Source organism: Eptesicus fuscus, chromosome 10 (genome assembly GCF_027574615.1).
Source record: "Eptesicus fuscus isolate TK198812 chromosome 10, DD_ASM_mEF_20220401, whole genome shotgun sequence".
NCBI classification, from domain to species: domain Eukaryota; kingdom Metazoa; phylum Chordata; class Mammalia; order Chiroptera; family Vespertilionidae; genus Eptesicus; species Eptesicus fuscus.
The window spans coordinates 83,297,084-83,316,264 of NC_072482.1; the positions used below are offsets into that span (position 1 = coordinate 83,297,084).

The following is a 19,181-nucleotide window of genomic DNA, read 5'->3' on the forward strand; positions in this document are numbered from 1 at the left end:
TGACCAAAACCAGTTCAAAGAATAAAGATGAAACAATTCCCTTTATGCAAAAACAATTTCTACTGCTTAAAGAACATGTAACAGTTAAAACAAAGATAAAAAAGCAGCAATAGAAGTAAGTTATTTGAGTTTCTATTGTGACTTCAGCTACTGATTCCCCTAAGAGGTTTGAATTTTTAATTTTATCTGTCATAATGCTATAAATAATGCATTTTAATTTTTGTTTATGCAGCTATATAATACATTTGTCACTCCAGGATATGCTTGAGAAAAATGCTATAGCAGAGTAGAGTTAAAACATTTAAAATGATGTTAGGTCTTCTGTTAGATATCAGAGTTCTACTAATTTTAATAGTTGCCCCCGACTCTTTCAAATTGTATATGTTATAATATCATATTATTTATCATTTACTAGAATTAATAAATAAAATCATAACTAGCAATAATTTTGTCAAGAGTAAAGTAAAAATAATTTCTCTTAAATTTGAGATGCAGTTAAATTTCTAATATCAGAAATTTAATATTGTATATATAAATATATTCTAATATCCTTCAATTCCTCACATTTTAGACAAATAAACTAAGGTTAAGGATTCAGTTAAGACAATTACTCAAGGATTTATTTCTTTGGTCTTTTTTAAATAAAAATAACATTAGGAAAATGTTTTCAAATTAATTTTGGCTTCTGGGAACTACCAGGAATGTCAGAGAATGTTTCTGTCAACTTCTTTTTGAAGTGAGTATTTTAGTCTCTGACATATAAAGTGGAGGAGTATGAGTACTAACTCCTAATTTCAACCTGTTCACTTGGACAAGGTTCTGAAGCATAAACTTCCTCTTTAAAACTGATGTTCATTATATGTGACCTGCTTACCTGGCAAGATGTAGAGCCCAAATAAGAAAACATACATTAAAGGATTTGAAAAATTATAAATTTCTAGATAAACATGCAGTATTTGCTTAAGTATATTTTTCTTATAATATCAGCTTTAATATAGGTGAGATCAACTATCAAAGTGCTTTCATTAAGTGGCATACATTTTGCCTATATAGTGTAAAGGCTTTGATTACTTATCTTTTATGGCTTTTATAGATTTATTTGATAGCCAAAGCATATTAAGAGAAGGTTGACTGAAATATAAAATGGCTACACTAATAATAGTGCCTGAAAGGTAACTGATTTAAGCACAGGTTGTTTATTTCTCCTAACCTTCAAGTTAGTGTCATTTTCATTAATTCTATCATGTTTTCTCAAGTTGATAGGAGACTGAAAATGGCTTTTAGAGATTTAGTGAACTTACTCCTTCATATGATTTCGTAATTCACATTTTTAAATAACAATACCTTTTATCTTATGAAGACCTTAAGCTCTTGACTTAGGTAAAAAGTCTAAGAGGTTATTTCAATGGCTTTTTATATTGATTTAGTAAATCATTTCAGTTTTAAATATTGTCCAGCAATGGCCTCATGTTTTCCAACTATAAAAATCATAAGTAGAGTATTTGAGTAACTTGCATACTTTTTGATGGAATATCTATGACTAGCAATAAGTATAAAAATATATATTTGTGATTTTAATAAAGGAGAAAGTTTATATGAGAGTAAATCAATGACATTCTATAGATTTCATCATAGTATTCTGATATTTATTCATAAGATGGTGCTTTCAGACTGTTGTGTACTTTTTATCCTTCTGTAGTTTTCAGCTATCTTCCTAAGTATGCATAATCTCCAACTAGTTCTCAATGCAGTGAAGTGCTATTAAATTCACTATAAAGAGTTACTTTACTTTATTTAAGTCTGAACTTATGGACTTGTGCAAGGGAAAAACTATACGGTTTTCATAATTCTTTATGGATGTCAACTACACTTTGGGATCTATGTAAAATTGTATACATTGAACTTCTGGACTTAGTCTGCATTATAATTGGAAAAAACTTGTGAAATATTGATTAAACGAAACTTTATAGGAAATTCAGATAGTGAAAGATGAAACAAACTTTAATGTTAATGTAACTTAGCAAACTAGACATTATATCATATAAGAAGTAGAAATTTGATTAGTACAACTTCTGCAAAAGTCAAAAAAACTATTTTATCTTTAACTCATGATGAATCATTGTTTAGTTACTTTTCTCATAAAGATCATACATTGATGAGAATAGAGTTTTGAGTATTAAGAAACTCTAAGTTCCTTCACCTTAAAGGGGCACACCCAAATAGTCACACACATACACCTTATTTCTTCTTGTTTCTCCTTATTTGGAAAGCAGTTACCTAGAAGCATCAGGAGAAGCAAATGTTTTCCACAATAAATGTTACTATCCTTTTAGTAAGAACTAAGGACTGCCAAAGATAAAACATTTCAACACGTTACTGTATGAGGATTCACCATTATATATTTGCATATCTACAAAGAGTACATCATATTTATTAAGCTCAGTTTATTATTTAATTTCTTATATTTAATGTACATTTGATATTCCTTTTCAAAATCAACCTGCCCTCCTAAATTGCTTTTTCAATCTCACTTTTTCTGAGGAAAATAAATATTTAATAATATTTGCTAGTTAATAGCCAGAGGAGCAAAATAATCACTCTAAAGAAGTGGCTTGCTACTTACTAGGGCAAGGAAGGAGACCCATCAGGATAATTGACTTTTTAAAAGATTGGAATCCCAGAGTCTCTGTGCTTTTAATGTTTTCCTTCCAAGTGACTTATGTTCAACAGTGAAAAGGTGAAGTAAATAGTAATGAATTAAATCACTCTCAAATCATCTTTCCTTTTCTTTTATTCATGCCTGTGTATGACATCACTTTAGGTCTTCTATGAGAATCTGTTCTAAGAGCTTATAATAGTGCTGGCATATAGTAAGTGTTTAATAAATAGTTGTGGGGTGAATGAGAGCGGAATTGTTGAAGGAAGAAATATTAGGTGATCCAGACTTTAGTGAACTGTGCCTCTATAAATACTGTGCACTTAGAATGTTTTAATAAATCAAAATATGATTTCCAATATTTTAGAAACCAGAAGACAAATGATGAGATCCTTCAACTACTCCTATTTCAAAGTGTAAATAGTAGAGAAAAATTAATATATATGCATTGTTAATTACATTATTAATGTTATGATTTTTGTAGATAGTTCTCTTACATAAATAAAACTGCATGTGCAGTCATCATCTGGTTAAAGATATAGAAAATATTAAATTTTAGTAATTGTAATTATTATATTGTAAACTATTTTTTGAAGCTGAAAGTGGAAGAGAAAATAAAACAATTGCCCAACGAAGGCAATATTTGAGTCTAAATATAGAAACATTAAGCCTTATCCTTGCTTTTATTATTTCTACAATTATGAAGCTGAGCCTAGATTATCTTTTACTCCTTCCAAAGCTCAAAATTATCTAGTCAACTGAGGTTTTAAGTAGTATGTTTCTTATAGCAGAATATAGAAGCTTTTGCTTCTTTAAGGGAAGACTGGTCTAGAAAGACTTCCATTTCTAAGATGTTAGGGAAAAACACAGTTTCTAAACTTGAATTCTTACCGATACTTCATTATCCCAAAACTAAACTGAAAGTTTCATTTCAGAAATATTAAGTATAGTTTCCATCCTCTTAATTAAAAAAATCACTTCAGATTCAATTAAGTGGAAGCATGACAAAAATGTTTGTGAAAAAACAAAAACATTAATAGAATTGAGTGCCTATTAACACCCCCGAAAAATAAATTTAAACAAATTAGTAATCATTTTGTAAGGGGTAAAATTGGAGAATGTGGATCATAAATGTATCGAATGCAGTGATTTCCTGTAATAAAAACGTCAATTTTGCTTTAAATTAAGAACTGTTTCTAAATTCATCAATTTGCTAATTTGTGTCCATCTGAAGAGTTTCTGTCTTTCTTTACCTCTGATGCTATTTTGTAAGCAACAGTACCTTATATAATTGTATTAGTGTTTTAAATTGTCACAGCAGCAGGTGAAACTCAAATGCTATTCTATGATTTGTAAATTTGTTCTCATCCACTTTTCCAGATTCTTCTATTCTTTGTATCTGTACTGGTCTATGTAGAATCTGTGATGTGTACCTATTGCAATTTTAGCTCATACTTTCAAGTGAGTGTTAATATTTAAGAGTAATGGTTTCCCTGAGAGAAACTTACTTATTTAAATGCTGAATGTTCTTATTTCATGGTGTGTCAACATTATTTTTTTAAAAAAATTATAATTAATATCAATGGAGTAAAACTGAACGTCTAGTTAATACAAGTTGTATTAAATCATTTGCTTAATATGTGATTATAAAATAACCTATTTGCACATGTGGACTAAGTCATGCTGTTGACTCTCAATAAATGTTAAATGATAACAATTTACTATTGATTCCTGTGAATTCCAAACTTCTTAACAATCGTTTGCACTTTAGTTGTTTAATATTTATTGAGCGCTCACAACAGACTAGGCGCTGGGGAATGGGTGTGAAGAGCATGGAGTGAGCTTCAGAGAGAAGATGGTCTACATAAGGAGCCCATGCAACACCTGTACACACGAGTGTACTCTCCTTACTTATATGTTGTTCTTTTACTTTTGTTTTCTTTTAAGGTATTACATATGTGTCCTTATTGCTCCATTACCCACCCACCCCCATCCCCCACTCATGCCCTCACCCCCATGTTGTCTGTGTCCATTGGTTAGGCTTATATGCATGCATATAAGTCCTTTGGTTGATCTCTATCCTCAAGAGAACCTTTCCAGTACTCCACTGTCTCACTTGATCACTTAACACATTTCACCTCTTCCTCTTATTTTATGTAATTCTTTTAGAATGTTCTCACAGTTATTTATCTCATGCATGGGAAATGTCTTCCTAGTCCCCTCTTCCTCACCATGTTTCTCCCCTTCCCCTCATCCCAACAGAGACAGGTCTACATCCTATCTATCACAGAAGAGCAACATAGTAAAAAACAAAAAGTTTGTGTTGTTAGATTGATGTGCAGTGTGCTGCCTCCTGCTATGCAACATTTGGTTCATGTGCTTCAAACATTTATAGGTAGGAATGTCATTTAATGCTGAAGAGAATTTCAGCCTTGTAAAGGAGCAATGTATGCCAATGATGTTGATAAGATTTGGAAACAATGCAAGGAGATCTACAATCATATTGTACCATTATTCAAAAGTTAAAAAAGTTCATTGTTATTCATGATCCATTTTCTCTAATAAGCTAATATGCAACTTGATCACTCTTATTTTATGCAAAATATGCTATAGGCAAATACAGGTCACACAGAGAGATAATTGTAATGTCCAAATCCTTGTTTCCATAAAAATATTGTCTTTCAATTATCATAAAAATGAATAACTACTCTGTCTAATGTGACCTCTTTTTCCTTCCTTTTCTTAGAGACTCTGGGCATTTTATAGGACCAAAAAAAAAAAAAAAAAAAAATGGCACACTAAATCTGTAAGATTACCCCAGGAACCTCACCCTGCACTTCGTACTGGGATCACTTTTCTTACCACTAAATTTACCTTACTAACTCTCAGGTCAGAGGAACCGATCGGCACCTGGGCTAACTTAAGCGTCCTTATATTTCTGGAACAGACAGCAGGCCTAGGAGCAATGTGTCACTCCTACTCTGCTTGCCTTCTTTCACTTCTGTGATTCATCGAAGTAGTTTCTTAATAATGGAAAGTTTACCCATCTTTAAGGTTCTTAAAAGCAACAAACTTTCTTTACATCAAATGTGCTTTGTTGCTTCACCTGTCTTATAATTATGAAACTGTCTTGATTTAACTTCTAAAATTCTTCACGTAAAGCTAATAGAATGCAATTATAAACCACTTCTTAAAGCTCAGTCAAATCTAATTGTCAATATGAAGAAAGTTACCATGTGATCTTCACACTTCTTTGGCGATACCTTAAATAATTTAATAATTTTTAAACAATGAAAAGTGTGTATTCTTGATTATTATCTACATCTTAATATTAGGTGATGGCTCTTTAACACATACTTAAATCTGTAATAGGCCATTTACATTCTCTACATAATGAAAATTCACTTACAATTCTTACTTTTCCTCCTATAAAATTTTGATCACTATCACCAGAATTTGAAATGTGAATATAATTTTCAATTATATGATATAGATATTTGAAGATTAAAATGTTGTTCTTTAGAGAAGAAATCAACTTTACACTACATTATATAAAAGACTGTGGAAACGCATTTTAGTGTTTATCATTGAACGCACCAAGAAAACACCTCCTCACAAACTCAAGATTAAGGTGTTAATTATGCCTCTTTTTTCTATATTATTTACTTTCATCCCTATTATTATCCTGAAGACACATTTGGGTTTGTTCTCTTTTATCATTTAAAAATGTTTAATAGAAAGTGTATTATAAGCTGCTAGGTTACAAAGCTGAGTAGCCAGAATAAAGATTGTTTTTCATGAAAAATTTTTATTGATGTTTCCCTCTCACTTGATTTTATTTAATTTGATTTTCCTTTAAATTGATTTTCTACTAAAGGCCTGTTTAGGAAAAAAAAGATTTGGCATACACTATATTGAATAAAATTAATTAAAATCAATTTTGATGTCATATTCTGGAGCAAATTACTGGAGTTGAAGCTCCATTCTCCAGAAATCAAATTACAGAAATCATTGAAATCACCAGCCCTGCATTAAAAAAAGCATTGTTGCTTTCTTACTGTTGTAAAAAAAAGAATTACAAATTGTAGGTGAAATAATTTCAGGAATAAACATGAAAATTTTATCAACATTATACATAAAATCTGATTGTATCTTATTGACAATTCCCCAATTTTTTCATAGAATGATGTATTATATGCTAATTGAAAAGCAATTCTTTAAAAAAATGAAAATTCAATTCATATCTTTCCTTAGAATTATGAAATGGCAAAGTGTAAAATTTAAAAATATCCTGATCATTATAATACGCAAAGTCTGGATTTAATTTCAGTTGACTTATATGTGAGAAAAAGAGATAGTGGGTCAGACAACCTATACAAAGCATCTATATTCTTATCAAGAGTCTTGACAATGAAAATTCTGGTGAACACTTTTTAACTTGCAGTTAGCATTTGTATTGTTGGTCCTTGAACAAGAAATAACTGATGAAAGCCAATGATGATTAGAAATATTAACTAGCCAATGATGATTAGAACCATAGAGTATAAAGTTTTTTCAAAATAAAACTTAGGGTGTGATCTAGCCCTTCCAGAAACTTATTCTGTGAAATTAGGCTCATTTCTTGCCTGGTAAAGCCTCTTTTATAAACCAAGATTATTTGGCTAAGCAATCTCTAAAGGAATTTCGATTCTTAATATTGTCTAATTCTCATTTGTCATAAATGTCTCCCATGCCTGCAACATTTCTACTTTGCCCCAAATGCTGAAGAATATACTTATTTTTCTGATTGCAAGTACAATCTGCACAGAAATATAAGCAGGAAAGTAAGATTCAGATTCTAAAATAAAAATATTTTAAAATATTATTTAAATCTACTTAATTATAATATTTAAAGATTTTCTTAAATTTCAAAAAGCACATCTCTGGAATAAAGCATACTATTGGATGTCCATTTACATGACATGAAAATTCTCTAAATAGTAATTTAATTATAAGAATCAGTAATAATGACACATAATATATAGAACTTATAACCCATGACACCCACACAGAAAAAAAGACTATAAAAAATAAAATAAGATATTATCTTTGGAAGCAGGAGAATGTGATAACACCACTGTGAGGGGCTGGTGGTTTCAATTTTGGACTATTTCCAAACAAAAGGACAATGACTTTCTATGTATTGTCAGCCAATTCAGTATGTATCATATTCCCATATGAGCAAACTTTTCTTAATTAACACAATGACAGAAAAAAAATTGCCTTTAGCTTCTAAAGACTACTTGTCACTGGAAGGGTATAAATTAAAAAACTTAGGCCCTAGCCTGTGTGGCTCAGTCGGTTGGAGTGTCCTCTCCAAAAGGTTAGAGAAGGTCTATTTCCCATCAGGGTGCATAGAAGAGGCAACCCATCGATGTTTCTCTCTTACATTGATGGTTCTCTCTCTTCCCCTCTCTCTCTAAAACCAATTGTTTAAAAATTAGGAGGGTACTTCAGGTTCCCTCACCACTGATCTCACTGTGACATGACAGCCTTGGCTCCCTGCTCTCCCAGTTTGTGTACTCAGCAACCCAGCCACATGAATTCCACACTCCGTGGTTTGCTCTTATAGTTTCTAATATTGGAGATGTCTTTTCAATTCTTCGTTGATGGAAAATTTTATATCCAGTTTCAGAATACAACACAAATGCCAGTGCTTCTGTGAGGTCTTTTCTCATCCCAACAGGCAGAGTTTGTCAATCCTTCTGCTGTGGCCCCAGAGCCCTGTGTATCTGTCTCAATCCCTGTTCTTAATCTGTCGGTGCAGATGCATTCCATCCAAGACTGAACTTCATGCAACCATCTTGGTCTTCCAGCTCCAAGGACAAATGAGACACTGAATATTTATTGAATAGATCGAGTTTGTCTTTATAAAGATGGGAAGAACACTATTTAGTTTTTTGTTTTTGTTTTAGAATACTTAACAGTACCTTTTATAAATATAGATCATATTTATCATATATATAATATATGGTAAACAAGAGGTAACAGCAGCTTCTAGAGACTGGTTTTCTTCACTGTTTCCTGTGTGGTAGGCACCTGAAATACTGTATAAAAGGGTCTTGTGTGGCGTCCTGGTCTCCCTGCTGCTAGTTGGGTTCTGTTTTGTGTGACCGGGAATGGTGCTGGCAAGACAGCTCAGTGTCTGGGAGGGGTTTCGGCCTCCTGAGTGTCTCTCTACTTTCCATCCCCTGCTTCTGCTCCTATCTGATCAGGCTGGAGACAACAACAAAAAGATACATTGTTTTTCTTTTAAAAAAAAAATCCAATACCAATATGTACATTTCTATAGAATTTCCCTTCTCTCTTATCTATCCTCTGCAAGGTATTGTTACTATGTTTTGTGAATTGATTTTTGCTGCAATAAACCCTTTTGTTTCAGTCACAGCAAGAAACAAAACCCCAGAGAGAAAGCCCCTCTGAAAAAAAGTAGAAAACAAAAGGGTAGGGGGAGAGGGAACCTGATGTTGTTTTTAAAAAGGACTAAAGATTAACATTGAAAAATGAGGAGATGATGTCCACCCTTTTCACAAGGCAAAGCCCTCCGGTATTTCCGCCTCTGGTTTTTGTTTTAAATTCCTGTTTCTCTTCTGGATACTTCTCTCCATCCTCATGTTCTTTGTGTTGTGTTGTATTTTTTGTTTGTTTGTTTGTTTGTTTAACTTTGTGTCACCACCTCAGGTTGCCCTCATGTCCCTTACACACAAGCAAAGTATTCCTTCAGCAGAGCCAAGAGGTGGTGGGTGACCTGTCCACTCCACCACCAGCCCAGAGTCTCTGCCTCCCCACGTGGCTCATTTTGGAGACGTTGGTATAGTGGAAAGGGAAGCAGAACACCCTTTCAGTTTCAATGCAACATCAGATGTCTTCTTTCTCATTCATGAAGATGGGGAAATGGAGGTCTTTGCCCTCCTTCGTGGAGTTCGACCTCGTGGTGATGGTGCTCGCTTGCTGAACGTGGCTATTCTGCCATGCCACAGACACCCCTGAGGCTCCAGCTTATCACTCACAGTGGATGCCAACGGCCTGTTTATACCGGGGAGGTTCGCCCGGAAATAGCGGGCCCTGTGTGCCGCTGATGCTTCCTTGGCATCAATAATTACTCTGTTTTGTTGAAAGGGCATTAGCTTTCATTTTACTCCAGTGAAAACCTTTCTGGGAGTTTCAGATTTCAAATTTCTTTTACATCTACTTTTCCATCAAAATTTAAAAGTACTTTTAGAGAGACTGCTAAAAAAGTTCACAGAAGTCTAAAATATTAGCAACTCAAACAATGTATAAAAAATTACACAACCTGACCAAGTGGGGTTAATTTTGATTATGCAAGGTTGGTTCAACATTTGAAAAAAAATTTAATGTAATCTATCACATCAACAAGCTAAGGAAGAAACACAGAAAAACTATGAAAGCTATGACAGTAGATACAGAATATCATTTGACAAAATCCAACATCCATTCATGATAAAATCTTTTAGCAAACTAGGAATAGAGGGGACCTTTTTCAACTTGACAAAGAACATCTACAGTAAAATCTACAACTAGCATCATACTTAATAAAGAGAAACTAGAAGCTTCCCTACTAAGATAAAGAAGATGGCAAGAGTATCCCCTCTAATCCCATTTAATCATCATTGTACTGGAAGTACAAGTTAACACAAGAAAAGAAAAGTTATATCAATTGTGAAGGAGGAAATAAAACTTTGTCTTTGTTCACAAATGATGTGATTGTCTATGTAGAAAATCTTAAGGAATCAAGAAAAGCCTAGAACTAATCGGTGTTTATAGCAAGGTTGTAAGATACAAGATTAATATGCAAAAGCCAATTGCTTTGCTCTATGCCAGCAATGAAAAATTGGAATGAACAAAATTAAAATTATAATACAATTTACATTAACACCAAAAGAAGGAAATATTTATATATAAACCTAATAAAATATGTATACAACTTACATTAGGAAAACTATAAAACTCTGGTGAGATAAATAAAAGAATTGAATAATTGAGAAATATTCCATGTTCATGGGTAGGTAGACTCAAAATATTTAAGATGTCATTTCTTCCCAAATTGATTTGCAGATTCAGTGCAATCACAAGAAAAATCCCAGTGGATACTGGAAAACTGATATTGTGAATATCAACAAACATATCAACAAACTGAGTTTAAGTTTTTATGAAAAAATAAAAGACTCAAATAGCCAAGACAATATTAAAGGAGAAAAATGAAGTCGGGAAACTGATACTGCTGGACTTCAAGACTACAAAACTATGGCAATCAACACAATCAAAACAGTGTTTTATTGGTAAAAGAATCTCTTATATAAAAGGCCCGTGGCCATCACACCATAATGCCATCACGACCAAACAAGCAGTGGCTCTCACAGTGGGCGCGGCAGGGCAGCACGAGCTCCTAGCATTGATGGATGGGGTGGCCAGCTGAGGCAAGCAGAAGCGAGCTACTTGCGCACGATTTTGTGCGTGCTGGGCCTCTAGTAGACAAATAAATAGATCGATGGGACAGAACAAATAGCTCAGAAATAGACCCACAAAATATAGCCAACTTACCTTTGACAGAAGAGCAAAAGCAATTGAATGGAGAAAGAATAGTCTTATCAACAAGTGGTACTAAATCAAGTGGACATCAACAAGCAAAAATAATAATAAAAAAAAGAATCTAGACTCAGACCCTGCATTCTTCTAAAAAATTAACTCAAAGTGGATCATAGACATAATTTAAACATAAAGCTATAAAACTTCTAGAAGATAACATAACAGAAAATCTAGGTGGTCTTGGGTTTGGCAATGACTTTTTAGATACAACACCAAAGGCACAATCTCACATGATTGGAGTCAAATGTTGGCTTGAGCTGTAGTCATCTAAAGCAACCAACTTCTGGATGGCCAGGTTGGCTCACCTAGGTGGCTGTCAGTTGATGCTAGCTCTTAGGAGGGAGTTCAGCTTGGGCTGTTGACTGGTCTGCCTATCTGTATCCTTTGCTGCGTGGTGGTGTCAGAGTATTTACACGCCACCAGCTTCCCCGGAGCTAGTGTTCCCAGAGGAGCAGGTGGGAGCTGCATGGCCTTTCCTGCCGTTTCAGCCTAGAAAGTCACACAGCATCACTTCCCCTGAAGTCTGTTGCCTACAAGTGACTCACAAAGCCGAATGGACAGACTGCCCAGCCCAGGCCTCCTTATTCTCTCTTCTGTCCTTCTAAAATGTGTCTTCCTTTTCACTCCACCTCTGTTGGTCTAATTCCTTTCTATCTTTCACGGTCTGCCTCAGTACCACTGGCCAAAGCCTTTCTGATCCCATCAGTCAGCTACCAGAGCCAGTACCTTTGTGGTTGAGTTGAGAGAGACATCAGTTTAAATCCCAGGTCTCCTATTTAAGAGCTACACAACCTGGGAAAGTTATTAATTCCTTTATGTGGAAAGCAAGAATAATGTCAGAATCTGCCTACCTTACAGGGTTGTTGTAAATGTTGAATGACAAAACAGTAGAGAGCATTTTCTATAACACATAAGAAATAGACAAAGTTAGCTATTATTGTTACCCTACCTTCTTTCCCCAAAGCCCATAGCATTTTATTTGTACCTTGTTTGTGTCTATCATAATTTGCCCCTTGTGATAATAATCCATGGGCTTATTTTCTATGGGCAACCTATCCCAGTATATGTCTGTATTTTGAATATCAACTCAGAACCCCTTTGATTTTTAGGCCTCAATAAGCAAAGCACATCAAGAAACTTACCATTTTATCTCTATTATTCCTTGTAACATTTTTTTTCATGATTCTTCTTGCAGAAATTAGAAAAGAAAAATCTGAGAAGACTTCCTCAGTTCTGAAAGATAAAGGTAATAGAGTCAATGTAACATAACACTAGAAATTTATTAGCAAAAATATTTGAATGGGCCCATGATACATTAGTCATCATCTTTGCAGATGTGGAAGACAAAATTCCATAGGTCACCCCTATATATTTAAAATTTTGTGTTTATTTACCTATCCCTCAAATATTTTCCTATAGTTCACCATGACCTAAAAAGTGCTCTGATTACAATTTCAAAAGTTAAGGAAAAAAGACAGAGAAAGGATTTTTCTTAAAGAATAAAAAGGTTTTAAAAAAAGTTAGAAGGGAAGTAAAGAATGAAGAAAGGACTTAGCTTTATGCACTCTGGTTCTCTCCTTTCTGTCCACTCGTAAAATATATATTTAGTGCACAATCCTTCCAAGCACTTGCTAACTATTGGAGAAACAAAGTTTATAAAGCTAGGAATAGGGAGGAAAATTGGGGAATTGGAGTTGTAAGTTCTGCTATTTCCAAAATCTCTCTTAGTCTTGTTCTGTCTGCTTTAGTCTTGTCAGGCTCCTTATTGCTACGAAAAGGCATGATGTTCTCATTTAAATTTTGAGATTTTCTCTTCTGAATGGACTGACTTTCCTCTCTGTCCATCTAAATCTCAGGCCTCTTTCTAAGAATAATGTCCATATAAACCATCAATTTTTCTCAGTGTTCACTTAAACCTCTCTTCTGAATTCATACACTTATGTAAAATCTTATTTATCTAATTAGTTAATTGAAATGCCACTTATTTAAGCATCAAGACCTATGTTAGTCATCTTATTTTTATGTGAACTAATCAGTACCACATTCAATAATTATTTTTTGTAAATCTAATGCACAGAAATCAGAACACATATTCCCTAGATACTTGGATTATAAGAAAAACATAGTCTGTGTCCTTTTGATATTTATAGTATTAATGACATAATTCATTAAAATTATAAGAATCATAGAGGAGATATGCAATGTGCTCTAAAAGATTGTAATCAATCTTCTAATTAAGTCTGGGGACTCGGAAAAGGCTTTCCTGAAGGAGTTATATGAAAGTCAAGTGAGGAGGATGAGGAGTTAGCCAGGCAAAAAAATGGGAATTGTTTGGGAGAAGTACAGAAGCCGGGCCTCTGCTCTTTGCCAGGCACAGTAAAATCTACTTTACACATTTTGTTTCAGCAAGTTGTGCTGGATATCTCAAATTTTATAAATGTGGAAGCTGAGGCATAGATCAAGTAAGTTACTCAGTTACACTGTGAAGTGAGAGGCAAAGGCAAGAATGAAAGCCAAGTCTATTGGATTTTAAAGTCCATCTTTTAATTTTCACACAGATACTGCTTGCTCCTTAAAATAGGGTTCTTGTACTTTTATTCTTCAAAGAACCTTTTTTTTTTAATGTAGAGATCATTACATAACTTTGAAAAGCTATTTGATAGAGACACATTGGCTATGCAATATAAAAAAATAGCCTTAGTCCTATTGGGGTGACCCCCCTTAATCGCCACAGAGGAGTTTAGTTTATTTTTCTGCAGTGGTTATCTGTACTTTGTAAGAGACTCTTCATCCTTCACTCTCATTTTATCTGACAGTTAACAAAAACATTGTCCTTGATTGTGTGAGAACTAAAGGTGCCATTGAAACATACTACCAGAAAAATCCATATATATATATATATATAGTTTTCAAATATAAGCCTCCCCTCTTTCCACTTGAAAGTATAATTACTATTCAATATGAAAGCATCTAAAAAAAAGTTGGGGCATAAATTCAAAACTACCTTTCAGGCAACTATGATTATCAAAAATCTAAATGTTTCTATCTCCCATTCCCTCTCTCTCTCTCTCTCTCTCTCTCTCTCTCAAATCTATAAAAACATTTAAAAATAAATAAATAAATATGTTCCAGATTCTGATAATCAAGATTCAAAAGACTTCCTGTCGGCTCTTAGACATGGATACTTAAGGCTGTAGCTTATCTACCAAAGAAACTATCATATTTGTAAAAGTAACACATGCAAAAATATGTTCTCCAAAACTTATTTCCTAACAAACAAGACAGATGAACTTTTAAAAATGCTTTAAAATGACCCAAACCAATGATATATCCATTGGATTTTCTAATACAGAAGTGCAGAATTTTTATATAACATTCTCTCCACAGTTTTTGTCAGATTGGATATCCACTCCCTTGCTTGGCTAATTAGAGACTGCTCAGATCTGCCTGTGGACATGCTAAATCAGGTCAAAACCCCTTGAAGTAAAAAAGGAGACTGAGAGAGTCAATGCAGGAGATGGCCCAGCCTGGAGCAGATGCCATCTTCCTACTAGCCAACGTGGAAATAAAAGTCACTTCTATTTTCTGAGAACTTTTGCCAAGTTTAAGGTGATGGGTTTTATGACCTTCAAATACCCTGTAAAAGTATAGCTGTTATTTTACCCCTTCCTCTTTCTCCAGAAAATCAAATCTTCTTGGGGTTTCCTCTTCATAAGTCTTGTATTTTATAATGATATTCATCTCACAATAGCATACAAGTCTTGTATTTTATAACTGCGTTCATCTCACAACACAAACACTCATTTATATAAACATAGAGGCCCGGTGCATGGATTCATGCACGGGTGGGGTCCCTTGGCCTGGCCTGTGCCCTCTCACAATCTAGGACCCCTCAGGGGATGTTGGACTGCCACTTTCAGCCTGATTCCCACAGGCCAGGCCGAGGGACCCCACCGGTGCACGAATCTGTGCACTGGGCCTCTACTATGCATATAAGATCTTTGGTTAATCTCTTCCTTCCCTTCCCCCTCCCCACTTCCCTCTGAGATTCATCAGTCTGTTCCATGTTTCCATGCCTGTGCGTTGAGCGTCTGCCTGCTGGTGGTCAGTGCACATCATAGCTACCAATCAAATGGTAGAATGGTCACCTAGGCTTTTATATATATAGATGCTTAATATTGAATCCTGAAGTTTCAGGGATTGCCCTCTCCCACCCCACTGGAATCTGTCCCAACCACCACTTCTCATTTCACAATGCATTATTAATTCTTTTGGTTTAGCTGGGAAATGTAAAAGCATTAAATGACCCCCATTGACTTGAAAAAAAAGTTAATGAAGCTTCTTTTTGTGTTTAACCAATCCATAGCTCTTGATTTCATCTTTGTATGCTAGAATATAGGGGGGAAACAGCCTTATTTATACTTTGCACAATAAATAGCAACATAAACATTTATTTTCCATCAAAGCCATTTTTAAAAATTGTACAAACATGGATACTTAAGGCTGTAGCTTATCTACCAAGAAAATCTTGCTTTGAGAGACACAGCCCTTTCATTAGAACCCCTAAATTCATTCTTGACACCATCCAAGATCACCTGGACTCAGTTAATTCGAAGTGATTGAGTGGCACATCCATACCGGTGCTACCAACCTATTCCAGAATTCCCACCCAAAAACATAAGGTGAGAATGGAAAAAAGGGCTGAAGGAATATATTTTTTCTTCCTTTCTTTCCCACTGTATTAAAAGCTACTTTTGTCAATAAAATGGGTACTGAGAGGAGGCAAAAAATGGGCTTATGTTTTTTCTATAGGTTGTTGAGGATGGATAATGTTCTTTAAGACATTGCCCACATATATGTCTGGAACCCATGGTATGATCAGAATTACTTTGTTTTTGAACATGGTAGAATAAATGAAATTTTATTTTATTTACTTTAATCAAGGACCATGTTTTTAAGATGTTGGAAGTTTATAGAATAAATTATCTCTCATTTTATTTTAGTCTTATTCTTGAAATTTATTTGACTTGAGTCTGATGACTAAAACACCACATTTACATGATATATGCAGAGTTTTTCATTCGATTGTTTGTTTATTTTAACAAAAAACAAACAAACATAGCCTGATAAAAATATACTAATAGAGTGCTAATTATAACATATAGAAGAGATTTTGGATGCTGAAGCTATGTGTTTTTAAAAATTATAGATAAAATAATTTCTAATCCATCCAAATGCCTACACTCTTAGTGAACAAATAGACTGTAACTCATTCAAAATTTTACATTTACTTTAAATAAAAATAATCAAGGAGTGGCTTGTTGTACTCTATACTGTTGTATCCTTGTGTCTTTATGATTCAAATAATTTTTAAAGAAAACATTATATTATTGTCATACAGTTCACTTTAATGATAGCTCACTGAATTCATCATATATGTGTTCTCAATTATTTTTTATCTTGGCTGAAAATAAATGCTCAATGTTTCTTTCCAGAGCCTATTAAGGGGAAAGAAGTGAAGTTGGCAGCTTCCCTAAAGGAAAAAGGTAATACTGTATAATGAAATGTGAAAACACATTGATCTGCCCACTGAATATTCAGTTACTTACAACACAGTAATATATCATTTATTTTTAATGCTCTCAAACTATAACTTTCATATGCCTGTGTATGTTTTTGAGTGAAGAACAAAAGACTTATTTCCTATCATAAAATTCTAAACTGTACTATGAAATAACAAAGGGAAGAGTAACTATGTCAGAAATATTGAAAAGCTTTTAAAAATGCATATGCTCTTCTGATTTTGTCTCTGCTGGGAAATCAACATTTTATAATCCTAAGGTGACTCTTGTTAGGAATAGCCATGGAAACCAAGGGTTTAATATGAAAAGTAATACTTAAAATTTCTCGGTGATATTTTGCCATTCTTTAAGTTCAAATAGAGTAAAATCATACATTTTATGGCTAGGAAAAACATAGAGGTAAACTGTAGTCCAATATTCTCATCTTATAAATACATAAAATGAATAGTAAAGAAGCTTTTAAAGTTATTGTAATTTCCAGCAGAGGCAACATTAGAATTCTGATCTCCTAAATCAAATACTGCTCTCTTGAATCTTATTGCATCCCTTGTCTCCCCATTATACTAGTCTCTGAGTAATGTGGATCTGATATGCCATACATCAAGTTATGTCCCCTAAAACATAAGTAAATATGCTAAGTTCAATGTCATAGAATTGGTTTCAGATTAATCCCAGTGCATTCTATGGGCCTAGTATCATACTCAGAACTGTCTAATTTTCCTTGTTGTCAAAGTGAACATATTTGTGAACCAATGAAACCATAAAATGCACCACATTGAATGTCAGAAATAGAGCCTGTTTCTACATTTACTCTAAAAAGAAATCTGCATGAATTACCGTTGCTTCACAAGCCTGGCTGGGAGCTTCCTGGACCAGATATGAAATCAGTCCTTTGTAACTGGAGGGCCTGGGAGACTGAAGAAAAGCAGACCACTCCAGATCAGTAGGTGGCAGGTTTAGTAAATAAGAGAACTCACTTAAAAGGCTTTTCTTGGCTGACCACAAAACGAGTAGATTTCCCCATCCGCCTGCCAGAATATTAAAAGTCTATATTGAGGCCTTAACTAGGTTCAGTCATGTACACAAGAAGCCTTAACTGGGTTCAGTCACATGCACAACAGGCCTTCATAAGCTTTAATCATAAACCCAGTTCAGAATGTCTCATCAGTACATTGTTATTCTAAGGCTGTGTCCTTGGAAAGCTCCTAGCTTGGGGAAGGCAAGTGGGGAACACATTCCTACGCACAGGAGAGAGAATGGGGAGCTTCCAGTTGTCCTGGGGGATCTCAAGGGTCAAGCCAGTGGTAACATCTTGATGACTTTTCCCTACACTAATGCAAAGGGACTTTAGTGATAAAAATGGCAACTTATTGGCATTGTTTTATTAGACTTCTGGTAAACCTGCATAAACATGTTGGAGTTTCAAGAGATATGGGGGAAATGAGAAAGCTGACAGGGAATCAGCCATAGAAATGAAGGATGTATGGAGAGTCCCCATTAGTTCATGTAGCAATGTGTAAAAGCCATACCCTGAAGTCATATTTTCCTAACTTTGCAGTTAATTTTTAGTTAAACAAAAGTGCCACTTAATGATGCACAACATGAATTTTTTTTCTCAGCCCACATATGTGCTTGAATTTTTAAAAAGCAACGTGCACTCCAAACATATTAAGACATTTTTATTTTTTATTATTGTTGATAGTATTACAGATGTCTCCCATTTACATCTATATTTTATTTTAGAAATGTTTTATCATATTTAAAACTTTACTTTTACAATCACCAATGATAGTCGGTTTTTTTGTGCTATGGGTAATTTTATGTTATCCTGTTACGTGAATTAGGATGTTTTGCTTTACAAAGGGATTATTACATGTTATGTTAAATGTCCAATAGGTAGAGAAATGTTGCTATATTATTCAAAGAATTAATTAATTGTGAAGACTATACATTAATTTATTTTGAAGAAACTCTAGATTACTTCAATAGGATCTAATTGTTGATTGGAATGGATGTTTACATAACAATCTAAATTGAAATCATTTGATACCATTAACTAATTTAATCACACTATGTTGTTATCATTCCTTTGCCAATCTAAGACAGAAGTATAAAATATAAGGAACAGATATGAATATTATAAACATCCACATTTTTCATTAAGGAAGTTTAGTTAAAATAAAATTCCCCAGCAGAAATGCATCTGAACTATATATATAAATGAAAAACAATTCAAGTTTTCATTAAAAACACTTGGTGTTCATTTTAATTTTTGATCACTAAAATATCAAACTAAG

The 19,181-nt window shown here is 33.9% G+C and overlaps 1 protein-coding gene across 4 annotated transcripts in view; it reads left to right on the top strand.

The window, feature by feature from the left end:
* Nucleotides 1–19,181, top strand: part of TRDN (triadin) — a 280,530-nt gene that overhangs the window by 210,505 nt on the left and 50,844 nt on the right. For all 4 annotated transcript variants that reach the window (XM_054721940.1, XM_054721941.1, XM_054721942.1 and 1 more), the window contains 2 exons: nucleotides 12,498–12,548; nucleotides 16,798–16,848. In XM_054721940.1, the coding sequence (XP_054577915.1) occupies nucleotides 12,498–12,548; nucleotides 16,798–16,848 (102 nt within the window). The remainder of the gene's footprint in view (nucleotides 1–12,497; nucleotides 12,549–16,797; nucleotides 16,849–19,181) is intronic.